This window comes from Clavelina lepadiformis, chromosome 8 (genome assembly GCF_947623445.1).
Source record: "Clavelina lepadiformis chromosome 8, kaClaLepa1.1, whole genome shotgun sequence".
Classification (NCBI taxonomy): domain Eukaryota; kingdom Metazoa; phylum Chordata; class Ascidiacea; order Aplousobranchia; family Clavelinidae; genus Clavelina; species Clavelina lepadiformis.
Genome location: NC_135247.1, coordinates 1,822,497 through 1,846,203, shown reverse-complemented (window position 1 = coordinate 1,846,203; position 23,707 = coordinate 1,822,497). Strand labels below are relative to the sequence as shown.

General features: G+C 40.1%; 1 protein-coding gene across 1 annotated transcript; it reads right to left on the bottom strand.

The window, feature by feature from the left end:
- Positions 1-79: 79 nt before the first annotated feature.
- LOC143468286 (netrin receptor UNC5C-like) lies at positions 80-23,455 on the bottom strand. The gene is made up of 14 exons (XM_076965408.1): positions 22,949-23,455; positions 8,932-9,072; positions 8,341-8,548; positions 8,013-8,149; positions 7,656-7,760; positions 7,055-7,234; positions 4,808-4,975; positions 3,996-4,157; positions 3,047-3,079; positions 1,949-2,137; positions 1,421-1,793; positions 979-1,154; positions 707-829; positions 80-528 (listed from the first exon to the last, which is right to left on the bottom strand). The coding sequence occupies exons 1-14, from the start codon at positions 23,046-23,048 to the stop codon at positions 512-514; spliced, it is 2,112 nt and encodes a 703-aa protein (XP_076821523.1). The 5' UTR covers positions 23,049-23,455; the 3' UTR covers positions 80-511.
- Between the last annotated feature and the right edge of the window lie 252 nt (positions 23,456-23,707).

Below are 23,707 nucleotides of genomic sequence, written 5' to 3'. Positions count from 1 at the left end.
AATAACTGACCTGCTGAGTGCTACAGCTATGTCCTATCTTCTAGCTACGAAGCCATTTTGTAGACGGTGAAGGCAATAATCTGATGTGAGTAAGTATTTTATTTGTATAACAATGCATAGGAAATCTACCCTTTTGAAAACACACTTACGAATACTGCAAACACACTGGTTCGGAACACCAACCAGCAACCTGTGCATGATACTCTCCAAATTTCTTCAAACCTAATCTTGCATCCCAAGCTATCTTCCGAGATCCAACCTCCCACCAAAGACGCGTGAAAATGTGAGTGAAAACAACAAAGAAGTCTCGTGACGTCATCAGCACGAACAACAGCAACATCAAATGTAACACTAACACTGCGATACAGTAGAAATATTTCGCCGCAATCCGTTTGCGATCCTGAAAATGTCTTTTTTCAGGGCCAACATGGCCACGTGATGAGCAGCAAGCCTTAATTGAAGCGGTTAAGGTAATTGCGCGGGAAGGAGTCGTGGTCATGTGATATCCATGCTACGTCGTTGTTTCATCTAAGCAAAGAAAAAGCGACATTAATTCCCTAATTGGTTATTAAGCAATTAGCTAGTTCCCGCGCTGGTACATTATAAAAGCGAGATATAGCACACAATGTATACGGGAATAACGAGATAAGCCCGTAATTTTAAAAAAGGAGCCAATTGCATGTACTAGAGGTCAGAGGTCACATACCCCGGTTAATAACAGCAGATGAATCGTCTTCCTCATCTAGAAGCTCTGTCGGTGGAGGTGGTTGCTCAGATGCGCTGTATCCGACGTTCCAAGTGTCGCTGCCTTCGCTCCAACTTGGAGGAACTGGAAGATGAAACATTTAATACACATCAAGATAACTGTAGCAGGGTTTGCCTACCATCAGCGGTTAAAGTATTATCATTTAAAGCAATGGTGAAGTAAATTCCGCCCAAGTAATCTCAAACGGATAACCAATCTTTCAAGCTCCGTACCTTGCACACGGAGAGGCTGCAGCGGAGCAGTTTGGCCGAGGAGGCGTTCCTGGCTGCTTCTCGATTCTCCTTCAAAGCCGGAGTCGTATTCCGGAGCGATTTTTCCGTCGATAAACTTCACCCGTTTGTCGCTCCGCCCGTTTTGATCTTTAGAAAGCCGCCGATCTCCCGATGAGCTGAAAGACCAAAATTATTCACATCTGACCCGAGAGACTGACAGTTGTTTAACCAATGCCTCCCACAGCGGCTGTTATTATTAAAACCGCGATGACTAGTCAGCAATTATGGCATTACCGTTGTGGTCAACAGGACAATAAAATAAACACATCTAGACACACTCAGGCTAATAGGCCAGTTGGAAACCAACCGCAGGTATTTCATATTTATACATAGAAATCAGTGACATAATTGAGGCAATGGTGAAAAAAAACAAGCAATTTACCCGTCGTGACTCCAACTTTGCAGGATGTCGACGTGAGTTGGGCTGCTAGGTGACTTGCACCTAACCGGACTCCGACTGTGACTGTCTTGATGGTTGTAGTTCAATGGACAGGGGTCGTCTCGCGAACTCGTTCCCTGTTGGGGTCCCGTGAATACAAGCGGGTACTTTTGTTCCCCCGTCTCCTGTCCCAAGTACACGTGGCAGTTTTTGTCGTTGGGGTAAGTGAATTTCTTGTGTTCGAGGGGTTTCTCTTGTCCATTCAGGTGGCAATATTGCAAATGGTTTTGATCATACGAGGGATAGGCGGGTGGGTAGATTATTGCCGAGTTTTCGGGTAAGTTTGGCGGCTTGGTGGGTATAATACAGAAATCTTCTGCAAAATAAAGCAAGTTTTATGAATGAAAACATTTTTTAAAAAGTACTCGTAGATACGTAATAATTACAGGTCAGAGAGCAACAACAATATAAGAAAAGTGAGAATATCATCAAATATTTGTTACAGTTTCCACTTAGCGGGTAAAATCCTACCTTGGGCAGACGTGCTATGTGGCGCTGAAGAGTAACTCCGTACAGATCGTCCGCTGTTATATCTTCCCGATCGTGAGCGCGAAAAAGAAGTTCTTTTGCGTTTAAAGATGATTGCTGCTGAGACGACGGCCATTAAAAGCAGACCAAGAACCACAAAGAGGCAGCTAAAGAGAACCAGATTGTTGTCACCTAAAAAATAAGTTATCATAATCAAAATCGGGGTGATACGGCCCTTTTTGGCCCAAACCAGTAACCTTCAATCCCTACTGTTCACAGAATTTTCAATTTCATTTAGTAGTTATGGCGTTGGTTACATAGCTGTCCCGGTACTAGTTCGGAAGCGGCCGCACAATTATAAGAAACAATTTTAGCCGGTAAAAAGTTCATGAAACCATGCATGCGGCGAGTAACACGTAAGTAAGTACGGAATCGTCACACGCAATTTTGCTAGAGTATCCCGGTTTTTTTTATTGCGGTTTATGTTTATACTTGACACCGATGCACTTGTACCGTTAACCGAATGGATAAAAATGCATTCCTGAAATATAGTGCCTCCCATGTTTTAAATACATTTTCTGGAAGCTAATGAGGGCAAAGGCTGCAGCCACACCTGTAACCTTTCGCCAACGGGGCATAACGTTCTACACATGACTGGAGAGACGGGCTAAGTAAGACAAATGGGTTCAAAAGTGTTTTGCCTCAACCAAACTAGGCGATGTTCTCACTGCACGGTTGTGACTTGCTTCGTGTTAACTTGTCACGCTTCAATTGGCACCAGCGGGTCTGTGAATTTTCTGTAACTGCTGGTTACAAAGGGACATTTAGCGCTTTACACAGTTTGTAATTTGAATAGAAAACCCTCGTTTTCCAACTTGTTGATTAACCGCGGACCTGGGGAAATTTATCCGTAGATTAACTTAGCCAATTTCGATATGTTTCCGTAAACAGTCGGCCATTCATCACTTATAGCAGTAGTAACCGAGACAAATGTAGTAAATGTTCCGTTCACAAAAACAGTTTTAACGAATACGGTTATAAAATTGTTGTAACAGTAAGAAGTACAGAACCAGGTGGACTGACGTGATGACCGCGACTTACTTGGTGCGTTGTGTTGATTCCCAGCTTGAGCAGCTGTTGTTGTTTTCATTTTGAAGGTTTAGATTTTGCAAAGAAAAATCAACCGATCGCAAACAGCAGCACATGAAAAAAAAAGCATCCTTGGTCGGAACATTGTTTGTTTCGAGATGAAATTATACAGAAACCACTCTGACAAATATCCTCAGGCTTATACATAACGCAGCTTACAGCATGCAAAGTGCGACTCCAAAAATACATTTTTTTCCAAGAAACAACAGCGTGAGAGCGGACGAAAAGCGCGAATTTTCCACACCTTTGAAATTCAGCTCTAAGTGATTGACAGCTCGGTATTTTTATCAAACTGCAGCAAGAAATTAATCCAAGCAAAGACGCGATGAAAGCGACTCTGCCACTCAAAACCCTCCCTTTTCAAACAGAACACGATATTGGATACAGAATTCTCGTGAGACAAACAACTAACTGAGCTCGATGCTTCTGATCGTGTTGTTTGCATTGAATCGAGTTAACAGAGTCAACGCAAGACGACATTGGCAATGCACGGTTCGTGTTACGTAAAGGAGAACAGAGTTTTTTAACTTGACTGTGACGAAACAGCTTTTAGAAAGCTTTTCATGCCTGGGCGCCCCATCTATCGTCGCTAAGTGTGCTGACTGACATGTAACAAATTTATCGGATACTTTTGACGGGAGTGTTAAAATATCTGGATTCAGTTACAAATCAAAGTACACATATTACATACGTGTACATCGCAAAAAGCGCACATAGGTAAACAATACACAACTTCAATTTTATATTCTATATAAGCGCATCCTGATGCCTTTCTTCAAATCGCAGTGTTCCCCGAAACTTATCATTCACATACCAATAAAGTTTTATCAATAAATCGAGATTTTTTTCGTCAATAACAGGACAATAAAATCACGGCCAGTATAAAAAGTCACACTCTTACCGATGCATAACCCATTCGTGCAATTTCTCGTCTCGATATCAAGACCAGGACAGACGAGACCGCTGTTGTGTGGATGAGGCCTCGTACAAGTCCTTCTGCGACGGTGGACGCACTCCGGACTGCAGGTTGACCAGGAGGACCATTCTGTCCAGCCACCGTTCACTGAAAACAAAAACCGATCCTTATCAAGACTTTATCGAAGTTAGGAGTGCTTAGTCTGTCGGTTTAATGTAAAAATTTCAACACAACAAAATTTTGATAAAGGATGTTGATAAGAAATTAAACTTTTCCTCAAAGTTCACTCCCTTTGGGATCTTTGATAACACGGGCGGTACCAGAAGGCATCCGCCGTAGATTTGGTTAAAAACTTCCCTTGTATAGTCTGGGCAATCTCACTTTCAAATACGTTGATAGACAAGCAAGAAAGCTCTCTATGCCAGAGTCCAATCTAGGCCTGCTTGGGCGGTGTCAAAAGGGCATTTGTGGTTAAACTGGGACAACTAAAACCGATTCTTATCGTTGATAAATTCATACTGGAAAGATTTAGAGTTGTGTTTAAGTGGCCGAGACAAAGCATGCACGGGACTGATAAAAAGATACTTGAATGGGGCTAGAGTTCGGGCAAGAAGGGAACGGTTTCGTTTTAAGCGAGAAATATATCCCCGGAACGGATCAAGCAAAATGATTTGGAAAAATTTTCCAACGGCAACGAACGAGAATCTTCGCAAACTCTCGACCGATAAAGATTTAATTTTCAAGCAAAGGCTAAAATCTAAGCCTAAAAAACAAAGCTATTGTGACGTTTGCATTACCTGGACATAACCTGGTGCAGTCTCTTGTCTGGACGGAACTCCCGGCGCATTTCGCCCCTCCGTTTAGCGGAGTCGGATTCGTACACGTCCGTATTCTCCGCTTTTCCCCAAGTCCGCAACGACTCCGGCAGGCTGACCATTCCGACCAGTCGCTCCATCCGCCATTGACTGAAAAAATCAAAAACTTCATTAACTTTTACATTTAAGATTTTTTCCATAACAATTTTAAGTCGGTGAAGTTGTCGACACCAAATCTACCAAGACGGCCGAGATAAATTACACCTTCCAAGTCAAACAAATTATCTATAAACATCATTAAGTCACCACTAATACCGCGTTTATACTAGTCGTAAGAGCGATGTAATGCGACTTAAACACGGTCAAGGTTCGAATCAAAGACCAGAGCCGAAAAAATAACTCTCCAATCTAACGTGAGAAACCGAACTAGACTTAAACGACAACTTAAAACCTCTTCAGCAGTCCTCGGCTAATCCGCAAGCGTTATGTAAGCTCATCGCAAGTACCTGACAACAACTCGTATGACCTCATAATCACCATTCTGGGGTCATAATAAGAGTGTTGTGCGACTTGTTCACAATGACGACGGCGTAATGGTTGGTTGTTTTATTGAATTTGATATCACTTTGAGCGTTCGTGGTTGACCCGAACGGGTTTGACTCAGAAAAAATCGAACCTTTAGGTAAGTGTTTGGACCGAAACTGTCGCCTTCTGTAACGTTATGTTCATGGAATTGTGTCTTATCAGAAATGACACTTGCCTTTATTCATAAGTTGATTGTGAATGTAACATATTTAGAACGATTATACAGAAACAATCATTATTTTGAAGTGAAAACGCATCAAAACAATTTACCTGACAAACAAGAAACACATTCCTCAAATGCGCAGCGCCTTTGTGTGTTACGGCGAAAGCTTATCAAGCTAAAGCCCTCGCCTAATTTCGCCTCTAATACGCAAACATGGAGTTGACGCGGTTGTCTCTGTATATTTGGATGAGTAGGGAAACAAGAAAACGTAACAATTTTGGCGCCGTTTAGATTACTGATCGAACTATAATTGATGTCATGCGCAAGCAAATATTTACACCTTCTCTTGGAACTGTCGCAGTGGTGATAAGATACCAACACCAGCCCATCATCAAATTTACTGGTTGATGTTGCCGTTTTTCTTCAAATTGTTCGTTGGAGAAGTCACACGCCAAGTCAAATAACAAATTGCGGTTATGTGGAAGCGGTTAGTTGTTGGAAGTTTTCGGATTCCAGCAGAAAATGTCTTCAATGTGAAATTAAAATCTGCCCAACAACGACGGTTAATTTTGAAGTCGGTTGTCTGATGTCTATGTCTTTATCAACCGCGACTATTTACAAATTGTAAATCTTTTGCAACGCTCCATCTATGTCGTCATAATATGAGTGTTATCTCGTCACAGAAATGTATTATTAAGTCCGGTGTAAAACTGTAAACAGGGCTATCTACTGGAAAAGGGCTTATGGCTTGTGGAAAGCTGGGTTTAAGGTTACAACGCCGTCTTAAGCAACACCACTTGAGTGAAGCTAAGCAAGCATCACAAAACATGGCGTTAGTTGAGAAAAACTTTCTGATGATTCGACTGATTCGGGGTGTAGGTATGTTTTCGCTTCAAGTCATTTGACATAAAATAAACAGACGATTTTTAAGCGACCCTTTTCTCTGACGTATTTTTCCGGGGTTGGCCGTTCTCTGTGAGATAGCCGACCAATGTTTGTTTAAGAGCGTCGCCGTAAAACAAACGTTTCTTTTTCTTAAACTGACGTCACGAAGACAGCTCCAGTTACCAGAAACTAAGCTCCACGTTTTACTTCTCGCGAAAACGAATAATTAGGGATTAAGGGGCCAAGAGCCCCACAACTCGGCGAGCGTCCTCCAAACTGGGTTCAAAATTGGGAGATTAATCGACAGAACAGACACTTGTTTTTGCAGCTGGCGAATTAGTTGGAAAGTGTAGACGCCGTTACAACCAACCGTGCCCTGCCTTGCAACTTAATTAACTTCAATCTAGTTAAAATAGTTACCGACGAGGCCTCGCGTCACGCCACGTTAAAAATCAAGATTTTACACAGAACACGTCTCAAGCACGAAAAAAAACTCTACACTGGCTAGTACTCAACCAACCTCTTAAAAACTAAATAATCTGTGATAATAAACTGTAATAACCAACCACCATTTATTGTAATCAATGCTAACTTACCGCCAACTCGCACCGAAGCAGTGTGACTTCTTCTTTTAGTGACAATATTTTTGGCCACACAAGTGTAATTTCCCGAATCTTCGATGCTTCGGGTTTTTATTATCAAATCGCCGCCTTGGGTGATTAGGTAGTTTGATTCTGCAGCCGGGCGAAGTAATTCGTCGTTTTTCAGCCACTCAACTGCGAGGACGAAGAAAATACCGGGGGTTAAGCGTGAGGTATTAGATTGTCGTTCGTCAAAGTCTTTGTGGCAAAACATTGAAAATACGATGAATTTTGGCTCCAAACATTCCCATGGATTTTTAGATAAAGTGCTTTGAAGCGGCACATGTCAAGTAAAAGATTTATTAAGTTGGTTTTATCGATGACAATGGACTCTCAGTTTCCAAAGACAAGTTGTTATGAGAGGAACTGAATGAATGTTTTTAATAGCAATATGACAACATGTGAGCTCACATGAAATACGAACACGGAATCTTAATTTCTACAAAATATAAACAGACATAAAATCCAAAGATTTGCATGGTTTTAGCAATCAGACCCGACAATTACGTCACTGCATTAGCTAAAGTATTACGTCACTATATATACAAGCACTCACTTGTCGGGGCTGGTTTGCCATGTGGCGGGGCGCAGTGGAGTTTGTACTCCTCCCCGACCGTCACCCGCCCTCCGATTGGATCGTGCTCGAAGTTACGATGAAGAGCTTCGTTAAAATGAAAGTACTTCAAATAATTTCGCGTGGTTTGACAACGCAACGTTATGTAACTATTTATTTACGATAAACAAAAAAGGAAGAAATGCTGTGCATGGCAAACAATAAACATAAAACATAACCAACTGCATAGCGCAGGTTAGACGGATATGCGAGGCGCGGGTACCAGCTGCCTTCAGCTAACCAACTATTCGAGGTTTTATTAACAGGCCTTTGTGATATCATAAATACTCTGACACTTACATGCCAGCTCGACTGTCGCCTTTCTGCTCTTGGTTTCTCCGGCGCCACTCCACGCCACACACTGACACCAGTATGTGTATGGAGCGAAAAACGATTCAATTTCGTTTCGAGAGATGTCGATGGTAACCCGGATGTACCTTCAATAATCAACAACAAACGTTAAAGATAAAATTTTGGAGAATGTTCTCGCGGTTTTTACTTGTTTTGCTTTTTGTGTAAATTTGGAAAGAAACCAGCGCTTTTGAATGGAAGCAAATTTTCAAGAATTTCAAAACGGCTTAAAGTCTTCTCATAAAATCAGCAAAAGTTTTTTAGTTAATTAACTTACGGTTCGCCCGTTTCCTCGTCTGTTTCGTCATAATGCCGAGAGGAAGCAAGGCTCTTCCACTTCCCATTGCACCGAAAGTCCGCAGTCCGGGCGGAGGTTACGGAGCAGGAGAGATGAGCAGGATGATTCTTCACGACATATTTATCTTCCGGCTCCTTGAGAAATCGAGGAACAGAAGGTTTTTCGTTGTCGAACATCGTTTTGGGATCTGTGACAAGGTGATTATCTATTATGACGTTGTCGATAATATGTTTAATTCGTTTTAACGTAACTTATAATTAAAACAATTTACAAGATCATTTTCAAGCCAAACGTTATTTATGACTAAAAACTAAATGACAACTAAAAACTAAAAGTATTTTAAGGTGGCATTTCATTAAAATTAAATCTTTAAATTTAAATTTTAAAAAGTATTGAACAAAAGCGACCTAAAATTGAACGTATAATATATTCGTCTAATAAAGTTATAAATATAAATAAATAAAACCATTTTTTATACAAATTGAAAAAAGATTTATTCGCCATAAAACAAAACGCCGCGCTTAGCTATTAGCTGGAATATGAAATTCGGCAATTGTACAAATATTGCACCTGAAGATAAGACAGAATTGCCGCCAACTTGGTAAGGATTGCGGTCCACAAGCAAATTCTTTAATCCAAGAATATCAGTCGTTGATAGTATTTTGTTATCGTCAGCATTCGCTTTAACCAAAGGCAAACTTAAAGGAATGTCTAAAATTTAAAAAAATTATTTGTTGATATTTTTAGAGATAAATTGTCTTTAAATTTTTAAAAAACCACATCGGAGAAAAAAACTTTCATCTATTAGAAAAATCCTAAAATGAATTTGATTTCCATAAATAACTCGGTCAACTAACCAAATACAAAACTCTATTTACACGAAATAAATTATTCCGTCCTGTCATAGCGAATATCTTTATCAATATTCAACGTTTGAGATGAGATTATTTTGCAAGCCTCAATGCCCTTCATCTGGTAAGCAAACAGCCGCACTCATGTCGCTTACCGACTAATCGCCTTCCTAAACTTACACGGTCTTATGTAGAGTACTTAGTCAAATTCTATTTGCATTAGTGCTAATTTGCTGTCTCTCGTTCCAGACCAGCGACCGGTTCAGGCTAATCTGGCCCGACTATGCGCGTAATTATCCGGCGGCGGCCCTACTTTTGAAGAAATCTTTAAGCCTGGTATCGTTGCTTCTTCGTCTCTCAAGCTATGAGCGCAGGGAAAAAGGAATTCTATAGAGATCCTATTAATTGCTGTAGACTCGCTTATCCAGCATAATATCTTTTTCAAGTTGTGTTATTTCTTTCTTAGATATTGGAGATTAAGTCGAAATTCTAATAAATTTCAGACAAGATGCATTGGATTCGCTGAACACACCGAACAAGCGTAAACCACACAAGCAGCAACCTCTAACGTACTTTAATGCTTACTTAGCCAAGCTGAAATGTTCAAAACGTTTATACTTAGGACTCGTTACACTCAATTTGCTAAAGCCGTCCAAATAGCAATAACTGATGCTGCCAAATCGTAAATCTTCTGCAAGCTTTCATGCATCTAAATCTTGACAGTTAAGGCTCTACAATGGACACTGTGTGTGACTTAACAAAACCGTACGATCGACCTCACTGACGCCGCTCTGGCTGGGTCCTAAAGTCGCGGACACAGGCTAATTATTTACTCGGTATACCATTTTTCGATTATGACACACAGTGTTGTAGCAGTCTCGCGGCAACCAAGCTCGTTGTTTGACTTGATCTACTTCGTTGCTGCGATCTGTCGAATAAAAATTAAAAAGCGTTTCACTTCCTGAGTGCAACAGTAGCAGTAACCACCTTCCCACGGTATGTAAAGCAATCCGTGCCACCGGGCTCATGGCTGAAGTAATCCTTGCTTTTACGCGTTGGTTGATAAAATAAGCTTATAACTGTGACGTCACTTACTTCTTCAATACCCTACGCATAATCTGATGCCGATCTCAAAGTGTTCGACTTTGCTATATACCTACAACCTCTGCTACCAACTGTTCGTATGTCTGCTACGAGTAATTCCATACAGTTTAACAGGAAACAGCGAAAAACGCGTAGTTCCATGCGTTTTTTTACGTCTCACTGGCGTACACTTTCAACAGAGCCCCACACAGCCGATCGCCAGCGCTAAACTGAACGAGAAAGTCAAATTTTATCCGTTCTGAGAGATTTCGAGAGGCCATACAAGCTCTGTAGATTTTAATCGTGGTGGCCGCATACCAAGATAAACTCGACCGAAGAGCAGAGACAGTGCGACGCCGGCCTCTCGGTTAATCAGCCGACAGCAACATTAAAACGATAAACAAGTGGCGCTATTAAGATAAGATAAACAGTTTAACGAAGAGCTGGATGTTTGTATCATAGCCAACCATCACTTGGCCGGTGGGTATTGGCGGTTCTCAAAAGCGCTCCTTACATTGTTCATAACAAACCTATTACAAATCATGTATAGTAGTACAGTGGGACCTCGTTAATCCGGACCCCGATGAACCGGAATCCCCGCTATCCGACACAAAACTGCCGGGAACGGATTTCTTCCTATGCATTTTACCCCTTTAATCCGGAAACCCCGCTGTCCGACTCCGACACAAAAGTTTTGGAACAAATGTGCTAAATCAATAGCAATAAAATCCGATAAACCGGATTATTAACAGTTAAGCGAAAATGATTCACGATTGTCCTAATACAGTATGTTACTTTGTTGACGAAACAATAGCCGATTATTATCTACGCATAATTACGTTGCGTTGCATAATGACGTTGTAGCAGCGGTGACGGTCCTATTCGTTGTGGCAAGCCACTTTGTCAGTTACAGCTGAGTAAGCCGCACAGCTTTTTAGTCATACTATGAAATACTGTACAGTATTTTAGAAACGAAAAAATAAATTGTTCATCAACACTAACAAACAACGCTTCCGCGGTCGCAAAAAAAAACGTACATTACATAGGTTGAGTACGGCAATCTATTGAAGACAAACTGCTGCGACTCAATCGTGCTATCAGTTTTTGATATCGCATTGCGCAAAGATTGGAAACAGGTCAAAGTAAGTTCAAGACTGCTGGTCCCGCCGGAATGCTTCGCCATGCAAGAGCGGTTGTCAAACCGATTTGCGGCCGCATGTTCGTCACTTCTGGCTTAGAGCATTCGTCTTTAATACGGTGGTTCTGGGGTTCGACACTGGGTCGGATCATACAAAAAATATAATTATATTTTAGTTGCTGTCCAGCCAGAAACTTGGTACTTAGAATTAGAGTAAGGTGCACACTGCGTTTTGAACACGGTACTGCATTTGCAAGATTGATTGATTTTTTACTTTCCAATAATCCGGATACCCCGCTAAACCGACATTTTTTGACGAAACGAAGTGGTCCGGATTAACGAGGTCTCACTGTACTCGATCATTGGTTGGCCCACACCCGAAGCATTGTCATCCCACCAGGGTGTTCTGACGTTCGATTTAAGCCAGTGTTAGCCGGCGCTGTTTAATATTCTGGAAATCTAGTGGTTAAACACTTTCAGAACTGCGCCGACCACATTAGAACGGGCCGGGCCGTCATTCAAAAGCCTAAAATGTGTCTTTTCAATCTAATTAATCTTTTATGGGCATATATTTTCTAAAAAACGAACGAACTATAGACATCGTAATGTACCATGTCAAGTGCACTTTTAACGGTCAATTACAGACAATGCCTGCCGAAAATATTGAAAAGCGCGGGCAATAACAGTGGGCATAGACAAGGCTTCATCAAAAGTGCGCAACAAACAAGTTCCAGGAAGAAAGTTTTGCACCAGTTTGCAGTCAACTGCACTAACTATGACATATCTTAAAGCTGTAAAAATTCGACCATCTGCATCTCTGAAAAAGTTTAAAATCAAGCCTAAAAATATTTGTATTTTTGTCTGTTTTGAGATCCTGGTCTCCACTGGGAAAGTCGCAGGAAAAGATTGTTTGTCTGAAGATTGTTGCCGCCCGGCTCGCCGACGCCGCATAACTCAATCTGTGAGTTAATTTTAAGCCATTGGTGCCTGCTTGTATTCCCAGCCCTATATTTATCAGTAATTGTTCTAACTAAACTTTCCGCAAAACGTAAACGTCCGCTGTTTAACTTTTCCGAAAAAGAAACTACGTACTACGTCATATGGGCGGAAATAAACCGGAGCTGAAGGTGAAGGTGGGACCGATTTAGATAGTTTGCGAATATTTTTAAACGTTGATTCGAATAATTTACTCAGCCCATAGTAAAAACGTTGAAATGCTCAAAGATTCATGCCTAATAATTAATGCTATTGCGAGGTCAAAACTATTTAACCAATTTTTTACTACAATCAATTCCAAAAACTTGTGGGACCTAATTTGTGAAACTGCAGAAAAATTTAACCTAAAAAAGTTTTTGTCGTAGGCGAGAGGGCGAGTTTATCGAAGCACGCGACGCCGAATCGTGAATCGCTAAAATAAGGTAAAGAAAGACAAACAGGGATGTAATTCCACAAATATAAACCGGAAAATCGGCCCAAGAAGCCGGAATTGATCAAATAAAATGGCGTCATTCGGATACACTAGGTCTGCTCTTGTAGCGATGTCGGATTGTATACACAACGATTGATAAGCTTATTATGCGCAAAAAACAAACAATAACAAGATACAAAGACGCTTAAAAGACTAAACCAAGTATGTGTAGTCTGCCAGACGCCTAGAGGTCCAATGAGCAGGCACTGTCCATTGTCCATATAGGTCAGCTCTTTTACAGATGACAAACAATGCATTTAATTTGCTATCGCCCGAAACCGGCAATCATTGGCGATTTTTACATGAACAAAACGAGACAAAAGTACCTTCTTGTTATTCTTTAGCGGACCTGTCTCCTTGTCTCCAAAAATATCGGCCAGCTCTTTAGGTTTGTTTAGATTTATTTTCGACTGAGTGGCGGCCAGAAGTGGGAGAAATAAAATCCGTTTTTTGGTCTTGTCCGTCAACCGGTATTGTTGCGTTTTAAGACAAATCAATTGATTTGCGTCAATTAGCGAGCCAGTAACGGCGAACAACTTCTAATTAAAATGCTTGGAAAATGACTTTTACGAACTTCTGGCAACCGACGTTAAGAAGGCTTTGATCATGGAGCGTGAAAGAAAGCGGTCAACAAAAAAAATTAAAACTTCATGATTCGAGCAGAAATTCCTCACCCGCTCTTGCAAGTAACCTGTCAATCAAACATCGACAACTTATAATGAAATTTTGCTTCGGGCAAGCCTGACTTGATGTCTGTAATGGTTTTAATGGAATTATAAATAATCAACTTGCATTGATTTGAAATTAAATTGCAGCCGTAGTTTTCAATGAGATTTTAAAAATCTCCTAAACGACATTACCGAGGTGTTCTTCGCTTGAAAAAAATTTAACGAAAACTACAAGTAGGCAAAACCAACGTCGTATGGTCAGCTTCAATTGTTAAATTTGCTAAATGTCGTCCACCAAAGCGGCTTACGGTTTATCCGGTTGCTGACATCGTACGTTGTTTGCCACGATCGAGTTTCTAACAAAATTTACCAACCCGCCTTGAACTAATGAAAATATTGTTTGACCTTACAAGGTAAAAGAGAACAAAAACGATTTCTTCCCAAGTTATCATTAAAAAAATTGAGTAATCTCATCTCAAATCTAAATAACCTGTCACTTGCCATATGATTTGTTGTTCACTTGACAACATACGGATTTATACCCAATTCTATACTTTTGTCGAACATACAAACTTGTATTTTACACATACGCAACTTTCAAAATCGACTTCCTACAATAAGCTGAAATTTAAATCATATTTAATCGGTGTTATTTACCACAAAACTGTAAGCTTAGGGGAAACAGAAATCTCTTCGAAGCTAAATTGTTCTGTGCTCTGTTTTGTAAACCAACCCCGCCCTAATCGCAATCTTCCAGCTATCATGGCGTCATCAAGTTTTTGTGACGTTGTTATCGCGTCATCTGTAAATTCACTGCCGGTTAGGCGAAGGAAAAACAATTGAACTCAAAATTAAGAAGACGTATGGCACATGTGTTGTTGCATTTTTAATTTTGAGTCTCGTTATTGTCAAAGAAAGTGTCACCATAAAAGGTACAAGACCTGCTTATTGCGGCAAATTCAACAACCAACAGCCTACACCAACTGTCAATCAAGCTCTTTAACAACCATGAAGATTACCGAATGATTATTTAAACTTGGACGCACGTTTGGTCAATCGTTTTTTAGAAAAATACCTGTTGTGTAATTTCCTGTTTGTTTGATGTAGCGATAATTTTTCCCCCATTTTGTCTGTTTACGCTGACGCATAAGTTAGTTGCTTGAGAGCGCCCGGGAAGTCTGTCAGATGCGCTCCGTGACGAATTTCTTTTTAAACAATCGGCTCCGTTCTTTCGGGAAATAGCCACAAATAACAGCTCTAATTATCCTGTGATAAAATTATGTATAAATCATGTTAAATAGCTGTTCACTGAAATTGACTGAACCAATCTCAGTCATCGTGTGCTGAATCGTATCACGGGCATGGACCCGAGGAAGCCACATCATAACTGAGAGGAATACAGAAACCTTAAGACATAGAATTTTGGCAAAACAACCAACAACAACAACAAAATTAGGTAAATTGCTCTGAAAACTCTAAGGGCAAAGTACTGATATAATTTGCGAGATCGTGACAGTGCGCATGCGCAATCGGCATCTACTAAAGTGCGACCGATTTAGGATACAGGTTACCATGCAGTACCAGGGACCTGGCGATTGACAGGTTTGGTCGGGTTCGCGCGGGTGACAAACGATCAGAGATGAGTGAGCCGCAATGTTTGCTGAGCGATCACTGGGCATACATAGACGCGTGTAAGGGGGCGTTAAACCGCTCAGAATCAGAGAATGACACGCAACAAACACGCAGAGGAATATTAAGCAAATAATAGAATCGAGTAGCCGGCTTCTTCATATGACAGTATCTTTAAGGCCAATTAGCATTTTACCGACGATTACGCGAAGAAGATGGTTAAATAAACTTTACACCAGAGCGAATCGAATTTCGAGACACTTACAGACTTAAAATAACAAGCCATTATCGAAATCGCTAAACTAATTAACTAAACCTACAATTTTGCGCATGCGTACTTACGCGGAAACGTCAAGGCTAACAGTTAAGGATGTTACGTCTATATGACATGACTCTATAATTTATTCTATAAATATCTAACGCACATTTTCAATCAAGGGAAAAAGATTATGGAGTCGTCGAGGTACTATGTCACTACTTTCAAAGGGAACTTTTACGACTGGTGAATTGTGTCATAATAGTTTCAACGAAAAGTCATGTAATTTAGGACGTGCTTAACGATGTGGCACCTGTTCTATTATCCGTTATTAAATCACCTGACACGTTTTTTCGATGACGTAATAATACGAGTTCGTTTAGGTTGTCCGACGTCATATGGGGTTTGAGAATAATAAAAAATTGCAAGGCTAAAATATGCATGATACAACCTTCTTTAAAGGGTTTTTCTCTTCAAAAAGATTGCTTTTAAAATCGTTCCGTCAGTATTTAATTTAATCCAACGTCACGGCTGGTTGGGGGACATCATTGTGCAGGTTAGGACAAAAAATAGACTGGATATAGCCGAGATACATCGCCGAGCTATCACAAACCACGGTAAGGGATATAAAGAATGACCGGGTTGGCGCCAGGATTAAGTGCACGTATCGTCATCTACAACTATACAAGCAAAGTAAAAACTCTGCTGATGCTGTAAAGGTTTTCAGAGCTCCTCCGAGACCATAGCGAGGATTTGTGGTCAATTGTTTTTAATTGGTCCGGGCACCAGTAATTTTGGCTACCTTTACCTACGCTGGAGTTTACCAAATTGCCACTAGGGCATTGGCATTTTTGCTGCGTTGTGTAATACATTGGTTCTATGAGCCGTAATCGACAAAAAAATTTTCTTATGTAGCGGATATTGACGGAAAAAACTCAACTCTAAAATTTATGTCAAAAATGTAACACAAGCTAATTTTTTCTAGCAGCAAAACCAAATTGTCAAAATCCAACTTCGCAAAATTGTTTGTGTTACGCAATCAACCCCTGCACGTATTTTAGATAGCAAGAGCTCGAATGTTGAAGGGAACGTTTTGTAAAGCTAAGAAAGTTCAATGACATGACATATTCCATTTCAAACGGTAAAATATAAAAAATGTGTCTGTTGCAAACAATCCATTTACAGCAAAGGCTGCTGTTTGTGGCTGTTCTATAAACGGGACTTTTGTATTTGCGACGTCGATATCACTTTACAAGGCGGAAAAGTCGATATGGGTCGGAAACGTTCTGTTGTCTCACACAATTCGTTATTGACCACCCACGTCGAATATGACCTGGCACCACGCCACAACTTTCCGTGGCGCCTGTTAAACCCAACGAGACGTTTATCCACGAATATCTATGAAATCGTTTTCTTAAATGACATACATTTATTTAACCGCAGTGTTATTGGACACTTTTGGCGCAGTTTCTGTCTCTGCGGTCGGCATTTAGTGGATGGAAGACTAATTTTGGAATCAAATTGCTTCGTAAAACTATTTTTAAGAACATCACATCGGCTCTATAAAATGATAAATGATGTAAGAAGGTTATTTGGAGGGGCCAATGACATCATTGTAATTCACCAAAATGCCTGGGAAGCGAAAAAAAACCTTTTTAGTGACTTTTCAGCAAAATAAAAAGATGAAGCGTTGAACTGTAATTGGTCAACTTTTTACTGTTAAATTTGCAGTTGCGCTTTTTGCTCGTAGCGAATTGCAAGGAATCTTTTAAGCGTTGTAGGCTAGTGCAGACTTACGTTCATTTGATATAATCAAAGTTATTCGATATCACAAGAGTCGTTGTTTAATTGATGGGAGCGTCGCATGGCTCCGGGCATCGAGGAGCGTGATACTACAAACCGCAGAAATACCTGATAAGTGTAACACCCACCAAATGGCTAAACTCGGTGTAAAATGAAACATTACAGATTGATTACGAATCTCTTTGTGAAAAGAATTTAGCGTGTCTAAAATGGCGGTGCCTTCTGCCAAGGAAAAGCGGAAGGTGATTAAATTGCATTTTAAGGTCACGTGTTCAGCTAGTTTTCCTATTAAGTTCCGGTAAAAATGAATTTTGGCAAAAGTCATATCGAAGCCTTTGATGCAAAGAGAGGCGTATAATTAGCTTACAAAAACATTCTGATCAACGGTAAAGCTTTCGTCGGCTGAACCTAATTCCTTATCGATTATTATGACGTGTTTTGTTCGAGGCGCCAAGATGAAAATTTATTTCCGAAATTTTATTTTAACATTCTGTGAAAATTAATTTTTAATTCCGTCCTAATGGCAGGCGCCCTTAAAACAAAATTATTTGCTGAGAAGCCAAAAGGTTCCTGACATTGACACATCTTCAAACTATCAGGGCCATGACCGGCCGACAGATTTGACGTTTCTGTGTCAGTGCCAACAACGCACTTTTCTTAAAATTTTCAATAATTGTCAAAAACCACGGTAATCTAGGAAAAAAATTGACAGCAATATTGAAATGGGAAAAATTTTTTAGCGGCTTTTAATGTCTGGGGACTGTGAAAACACAACGCTTAAAATCGAGTTTTGATGTTTTTCGATCAACGATCGACTGCCTGTCGACAAAGACAGCCCGGTAAGTGTCAATCATTTTTCAGTGCTACAAGAAGATACCACATGACGTCAGAGTCTTAAGATTGCCAGAAGTAAAAAGCAGAACCGGGATCCCTAAAGCAAAGCTATCCCATGCAGCCACATCAGCTATGCGCTGTGTCAGTTTATTTCTATTTTGCAAAAATCTGTCGTAGAAGTGAAACCATCAGACCGCGTCCACCAAAGTCTTGCAGAAATTCACTCGCCTGTGAACCATGACCACTTGGGGCATGGGATTACAGAAAGCTTTTTACTTTCGACCAAGTGCATGGAATTAGTCACAAGCCGATATGTTTTGACCAAAATAGCGCCGCGTTTGGGAAAGACGAAAAAATGTTAAAACGCTTCGTTTCCATGAAGGCGTCCAATGACAAGATCATAAAGCGATCGTTGGTAATCTATACACAAGCGTAGAAACTAGGCAACGAAAGAGGAAATAGTTATTTTAACACGTCGTGCACCATTTATGCCAAATGGAATATCTGAACGGCGGTAAAAAACTCATAAAAACCTTTGTACGAAATTGTTGATTGTTATCAGCAGAGAAGCTTCAGAATTCAGCAGACCGTGACGATCACGACCTGAAATTACGCTGGTTATGGCAGACAAACTAACTTCGAAAAAAAAGACTTTCATTTGCAAGGGAAGTTCTGTGTCATGTAAGCTGGGTAAAAAAACGTTCGAGTGTTCGTTAATAGTTTTGCGGTCGCGAGGTCTAAAGTCAGGTAACGAGGGCATACCAATGGATAAGTCATGACTGCTTCCAGCTATTTCTCACGCAAACATAATTTGTGCACCGAGACGGGTAGGGTAATCCTTTAAAATGTCTATCCAGGCTGTTGAGCCTGTTTGGGGAGGATTTTGTACGCTACTAAAGAATAAAAAGAACTGCTAAACTCTAAACCTTCTTGTTGTATCGCGAATTAAAATTTGACATCGAGGGACACTTCTGGGTGTATCTTTTCAGAGTGGCATTCACCGTGCTGTCAGCAGATGGGCCTGATCGCGTATTAGGCCTAAATCACGTTGTCAGATTGATAAACTAAACGCCAGCTATCTGTCGCCAAACACTCGAGACAGTTTTGCCTCGTCTCCACGTTTCAGACTGGACCAATTCACCGAAAGTGGCGAATTTCTATCTTGTTTATCTTGGTCCCAAGTCGCAACGATGATAATCGTGTAAGTTGGCGCCGATAATCGTCGTATTATCGTCCGTGTCCCAACGCTGAACAAACTCTTGTGGTTAGTGTCGCTTCAACTTACAAATCCATTTACAAAAACTTGATTTTTTTGTCGTCATTTTTAACGGTATAGGCGACATTTTACGTTGCTGAAAGAATTGATGGCAAGTCCAGCAAGTCAAAAAAGAGCTAATACGAATTTGTTTGCGTATTAAGTACCCTATAATTTTAAAGCCAGACACGCCTTTGAAAATGAATTACTGATGCTATAAATTAATAAAACGTCACCCGCTAATGATAATTTTATGTCACACAAATACATGTGGCGCCTGCGATTTACAAAACAAATAAAACCAGACGCTTACGGCGAAACAATTTCAGTAATACGGCAATTTGACATCAGGAAAATTTCGACAAAATACGGCAAAATATATTGTACAAATTCGGCTTTAAAATGACGGCACTAATTTTGACAAACTAACACGTTTCTCGAAAAGTAATAAAATCAACGCTCGCGCTTTTTCATGGTAAAAATAACTTTTCTTATACTAGGAAAAAAATCCCTTTTTTCTTAATTTCGGGTCATTGAGAACGGACAGGTTTAGAGGCAAAACAAGCCCGTTGAAAGCAAGGTGCCGCCATCACTTGAATCGACCTCTTTCAAGGCCGCCCCGGTTTGAAATATGATCAGACTAAACCATGGTAAAATAAACGACCGTGACCGACATCAGGGTTTTAAAAACAACATCAAGATTGTTCTGGAGGGCTGTACCTGACTGTGAACTACATAATATCAAGTAACAATACAAAACGGCAACAACATCGAAACGTTTCCGTTGTTTTAGGACCTATCTCCCACTTTAAAACAATGCTCTATTGTGTTTGCCTGTAAAAAATCTAAATTTATCCAATGTCCTTCACTCTGTCTTAAAGTTCACGTGGCTGGCAGCATGACATTTTGCAAAGTAGTTTGGCGCACATTCTTCTAGTCGCACAACGTCGTTATGTGTTCTTATCAGCTTTCGGTTATTGACGTTTGTCTAATGTTGTGAACCCGTAGGTGCAAATAACACAGCAGCTATATACACGGTATCGATGTAACATATAGTGGCCAAATTGTATCAATATAACACGTTGAAATTTTTAAATGCTTTGACGACCAAAATACTGATGTGTTCGCCACCTCAAGGAACTAGCAATTTAAGGTAAACAAGGATAAATTTCTTGTTTTTATAACCTGCTCCGAAACAAGGGCAATTTGATCTTAATCAGCGAAAAGCGTTCGACGCTGTAATCTTATTACACGAAAGGGGAGAGTTGGCAAAAGTGAGGGCGATTTGTACCTAAAAGCATGAAACCTCGTCCTGCTTTGACTTAAAACAACTTCGCTCAAATACCTTAGGCGAAGCGCTATAAGCTGTGGCTTGCCTGGTTACCAACTCGCTTTTCCCAGCCTTTGCAACGCAAGCATGTTGCTTACACGTGCTAGGGTTACATTGCACATTGTATAACTTAGAAAATTACAGCAAGGCCCTCAAATTCAATTTTAGTTTGACGTCATCGACTTGAGTTTTCCGTTTCCTGGTTGCTTGACAATGACTACGAAGAAAAACGTTGACATTTGACCTGGGTGGTGCATTGAAAGAAACGTGTGTAACAAAATAAGACTAATTTTCCACCTCAACGTCATTTTGATCAAGGACAGTAGGCCTAAGTTAAATTCGTTTGATGGCGAAAACTTAGTCTACACAAGCAATAAATAACTTTACAAAACCGACAACGTAATTTTGACGTTATAGAGTTGCAAGCGAACATAAAGACAAGTTTAAGGGTATTCGGGGATGTAGAATGCTCGAGCTACAGCCCAAAAATCCTTTAGTGTTAGGTTGCATAATGAAACTTCACGCTAACAAAACTGAAAACCGACTTTTCAAATTAACTGCAAAAAAGCAATAAAAGCAACTTGGCCAGGATTGGCATTTGGTTCCGTGAATTCCAAAAAGCTATCAGAAAACAACATGCCGTGCGGTACCAGTATACCTTAGGCTACTTTGTGTTAAGCCTAGCTGGTGCAGTGTCATGCGAAATTTGACTTGCATCGACATATTATTAAATTCTCCCTGCAAAAGTGATTCGTAATCGACGTAAACTTTGGTGCTACAAGGCTACTGGCTGGCTAACTGAATTAATCTCAGTTGTTCAATCAATAGTTTATTCGTAATCTGATTTAGTTTCAAATTCACAACTGGATGCTGGCCTCACGGTTATTCCCAGCGGATGGCATAACCTTTAATGGCGATTGTAGGCGCGTTTATGACATATGAATGTAAAGATTATAACGTTAATAACAATATGCCATTAATCACGTTTTTTCACATAGTTTCATAGTCATATTACAAAAAATTACACAATTATACTAAACTTATAACTTCCTTTCAAGAACAGCAAGCTCTAACTGAAGTGGCAGTTACTATTGCGTCACTTGTGTCAATTCGTCAAGTGCAGATGTGCCTTGTCACTCTTTATTAGTGTTGTCAGGGCAACAATTTTGTGCGTTATCAGTTACATTTCCCAAGCACTAATGCAGCAATATCAAATGCACTTAAGGAGCCATTATAATTTTTCTTATGCTGTGGGAACGGGAGTAATATGACATGTTCGATAATTTACACAGATGAAACAACAGTTTGCCTTCTGTGTTTTTTTTTGAGTTATCGCTCAAAACGATAAGGCTTGGTTAGAAATAATAAGAAAGCATATGTCAATCTTCACACTTCGAACAGATTCCATCCCATTTGCAAGTATAATCATTGTACTATGATCCTTCTTATCTGTTTCATTTCCCATTTCGTATACTTAATACAAACCCCGATTATCTTGAAAAGAAACATGTTTGAGAAAGATTAGGCTAATCCGCGGACACACTAGGAGATGTTTATTAAGCGGATGAGGAAATTGTTCCAAGTAATCGGATGAAATCCAACATAATTGACAATGTTATAACGATACAGGCAGTACGTATAGACTTCTAAATTCGGTTTTAATACCGGTAATCGTTAATACGTTTAATATAATTACACCCAACACAAAAATATTTTTTTAAGTAGACCAAACTTGTCTTCATAATTAGTCTCATGGCCAGGTTTTATGCTTAAATGACCAAACTTATACAACGATGGTCAAACATAGTAATGAACTAATAGGTCACACACAAACCTGCAAACGTTTTGCAAAGTGTTTTTCGATGAGATATGTTGGCCTATATTAAACGCACAAGCCTGAAGTTTCAACTGCAGCAGCGACTCTCTTTCGTCACCCAAATTATTGACTGTTGTTAAGCACGAGGCTTAGGTTCCAATTATAATGCGCTATTCTCGCCAACTGTGGTATGCACAAGTTAAAGCATACTTTGTCGCTTTAGGGTTTGCAACTACAAATCGGAAATTCTGCTTGCCAATTCAGGTAAAAAGAATCAAATTGCTTGGTCTAAAGACTTCGTTTACGCTTATCTACCTTTAAGCATATGCTTTGTTTGATATAAAAATTATGTAGCAATGATATCAGAGATAAGGTAAGGTATTTAAACTATCAACAAAACGTAGCTAGGTAAATTATTTTAAGCAAATCAGATTTGAAATATTAAAAATAACTTACCATTGTCTTTTCTTGGTACGAAGCCATTCCCTTGAGTGGTAAACAAGACAGCAAGCAGAACTGATAAGACAAGGTGAAAGTTTTGCGATATCTGCCCCATAACAAACACTTGATTGCCGCCGCGACGCTTGCCACACCCGTTCTCTTATTCTAACCTTTACAAAGCTGCAGACTTGGCCAAATACTGATTGACACTAGAGACTCGGCGCCGCCACTTGCACGAAAAAGGAAATATATCTACAGAGCGTAGATGGCTTCTCGCTTCGTTTCGCGTCGAACCGGAGACCTGTTTGCCAAACTTGTTTACTCTGTTGTCCGTCTTTTTCCAGATGCTTGCTACATGCAAACAAACAGTTGCGGTACTTTGTGTTTCAGTGACCAACACCGACGAAAGTTTCAAGAAAATTTATACTTTATTTGCTGGTGAAAAGCTTGAATCTCTTTGGAAACTTTCACAACAAGGTAATTTTAACGCGACCACGCAAGCATAAGTGGTCAGACTCCCTTAATTATTCAGTAGATCTCCAAAACCATAGTTATCACAAAACAATTGCATTACTTCGCATTTTTTCCCGTAATTCGAAAACAGTTAACTGGTGGAAACGAGTTTCGCACTTTGCAGTCCTTTTTTATGACGTAACAAAGAGAAGAAATAACAGTGCCAGAGAAGGTCCTTTTGTGACGAAATAATTTGATCATTATCATAATTACCGGCTTTGACGGAGAAGTTACAAACCACGTCACGGGCGGCATGTGACA

Coding starts and splice junctions, on each gene's coding strand:
- LOC143468286 (XM_076965408.1), bottom strand. CDS start 23,048: ATGGGGCAGATATCGCAAAACTTTCACCTTGTCTTATCAGTTCTGCTT. Junction 8,549..8,931: donor CAATTCTGTCTTATCTTCAG/GTGCAATATTTG, acceptor ACCTTGTCACAG/ATCCCAAAACGATGTTCGAC. Junction 7,235..7,655: donor TGGCAAACCAGCCCCGACAA/GTGAGTGCTTGT, acceptor TCGTCCTCGCAG/TTGAGTGGCTGAAAAACGAC.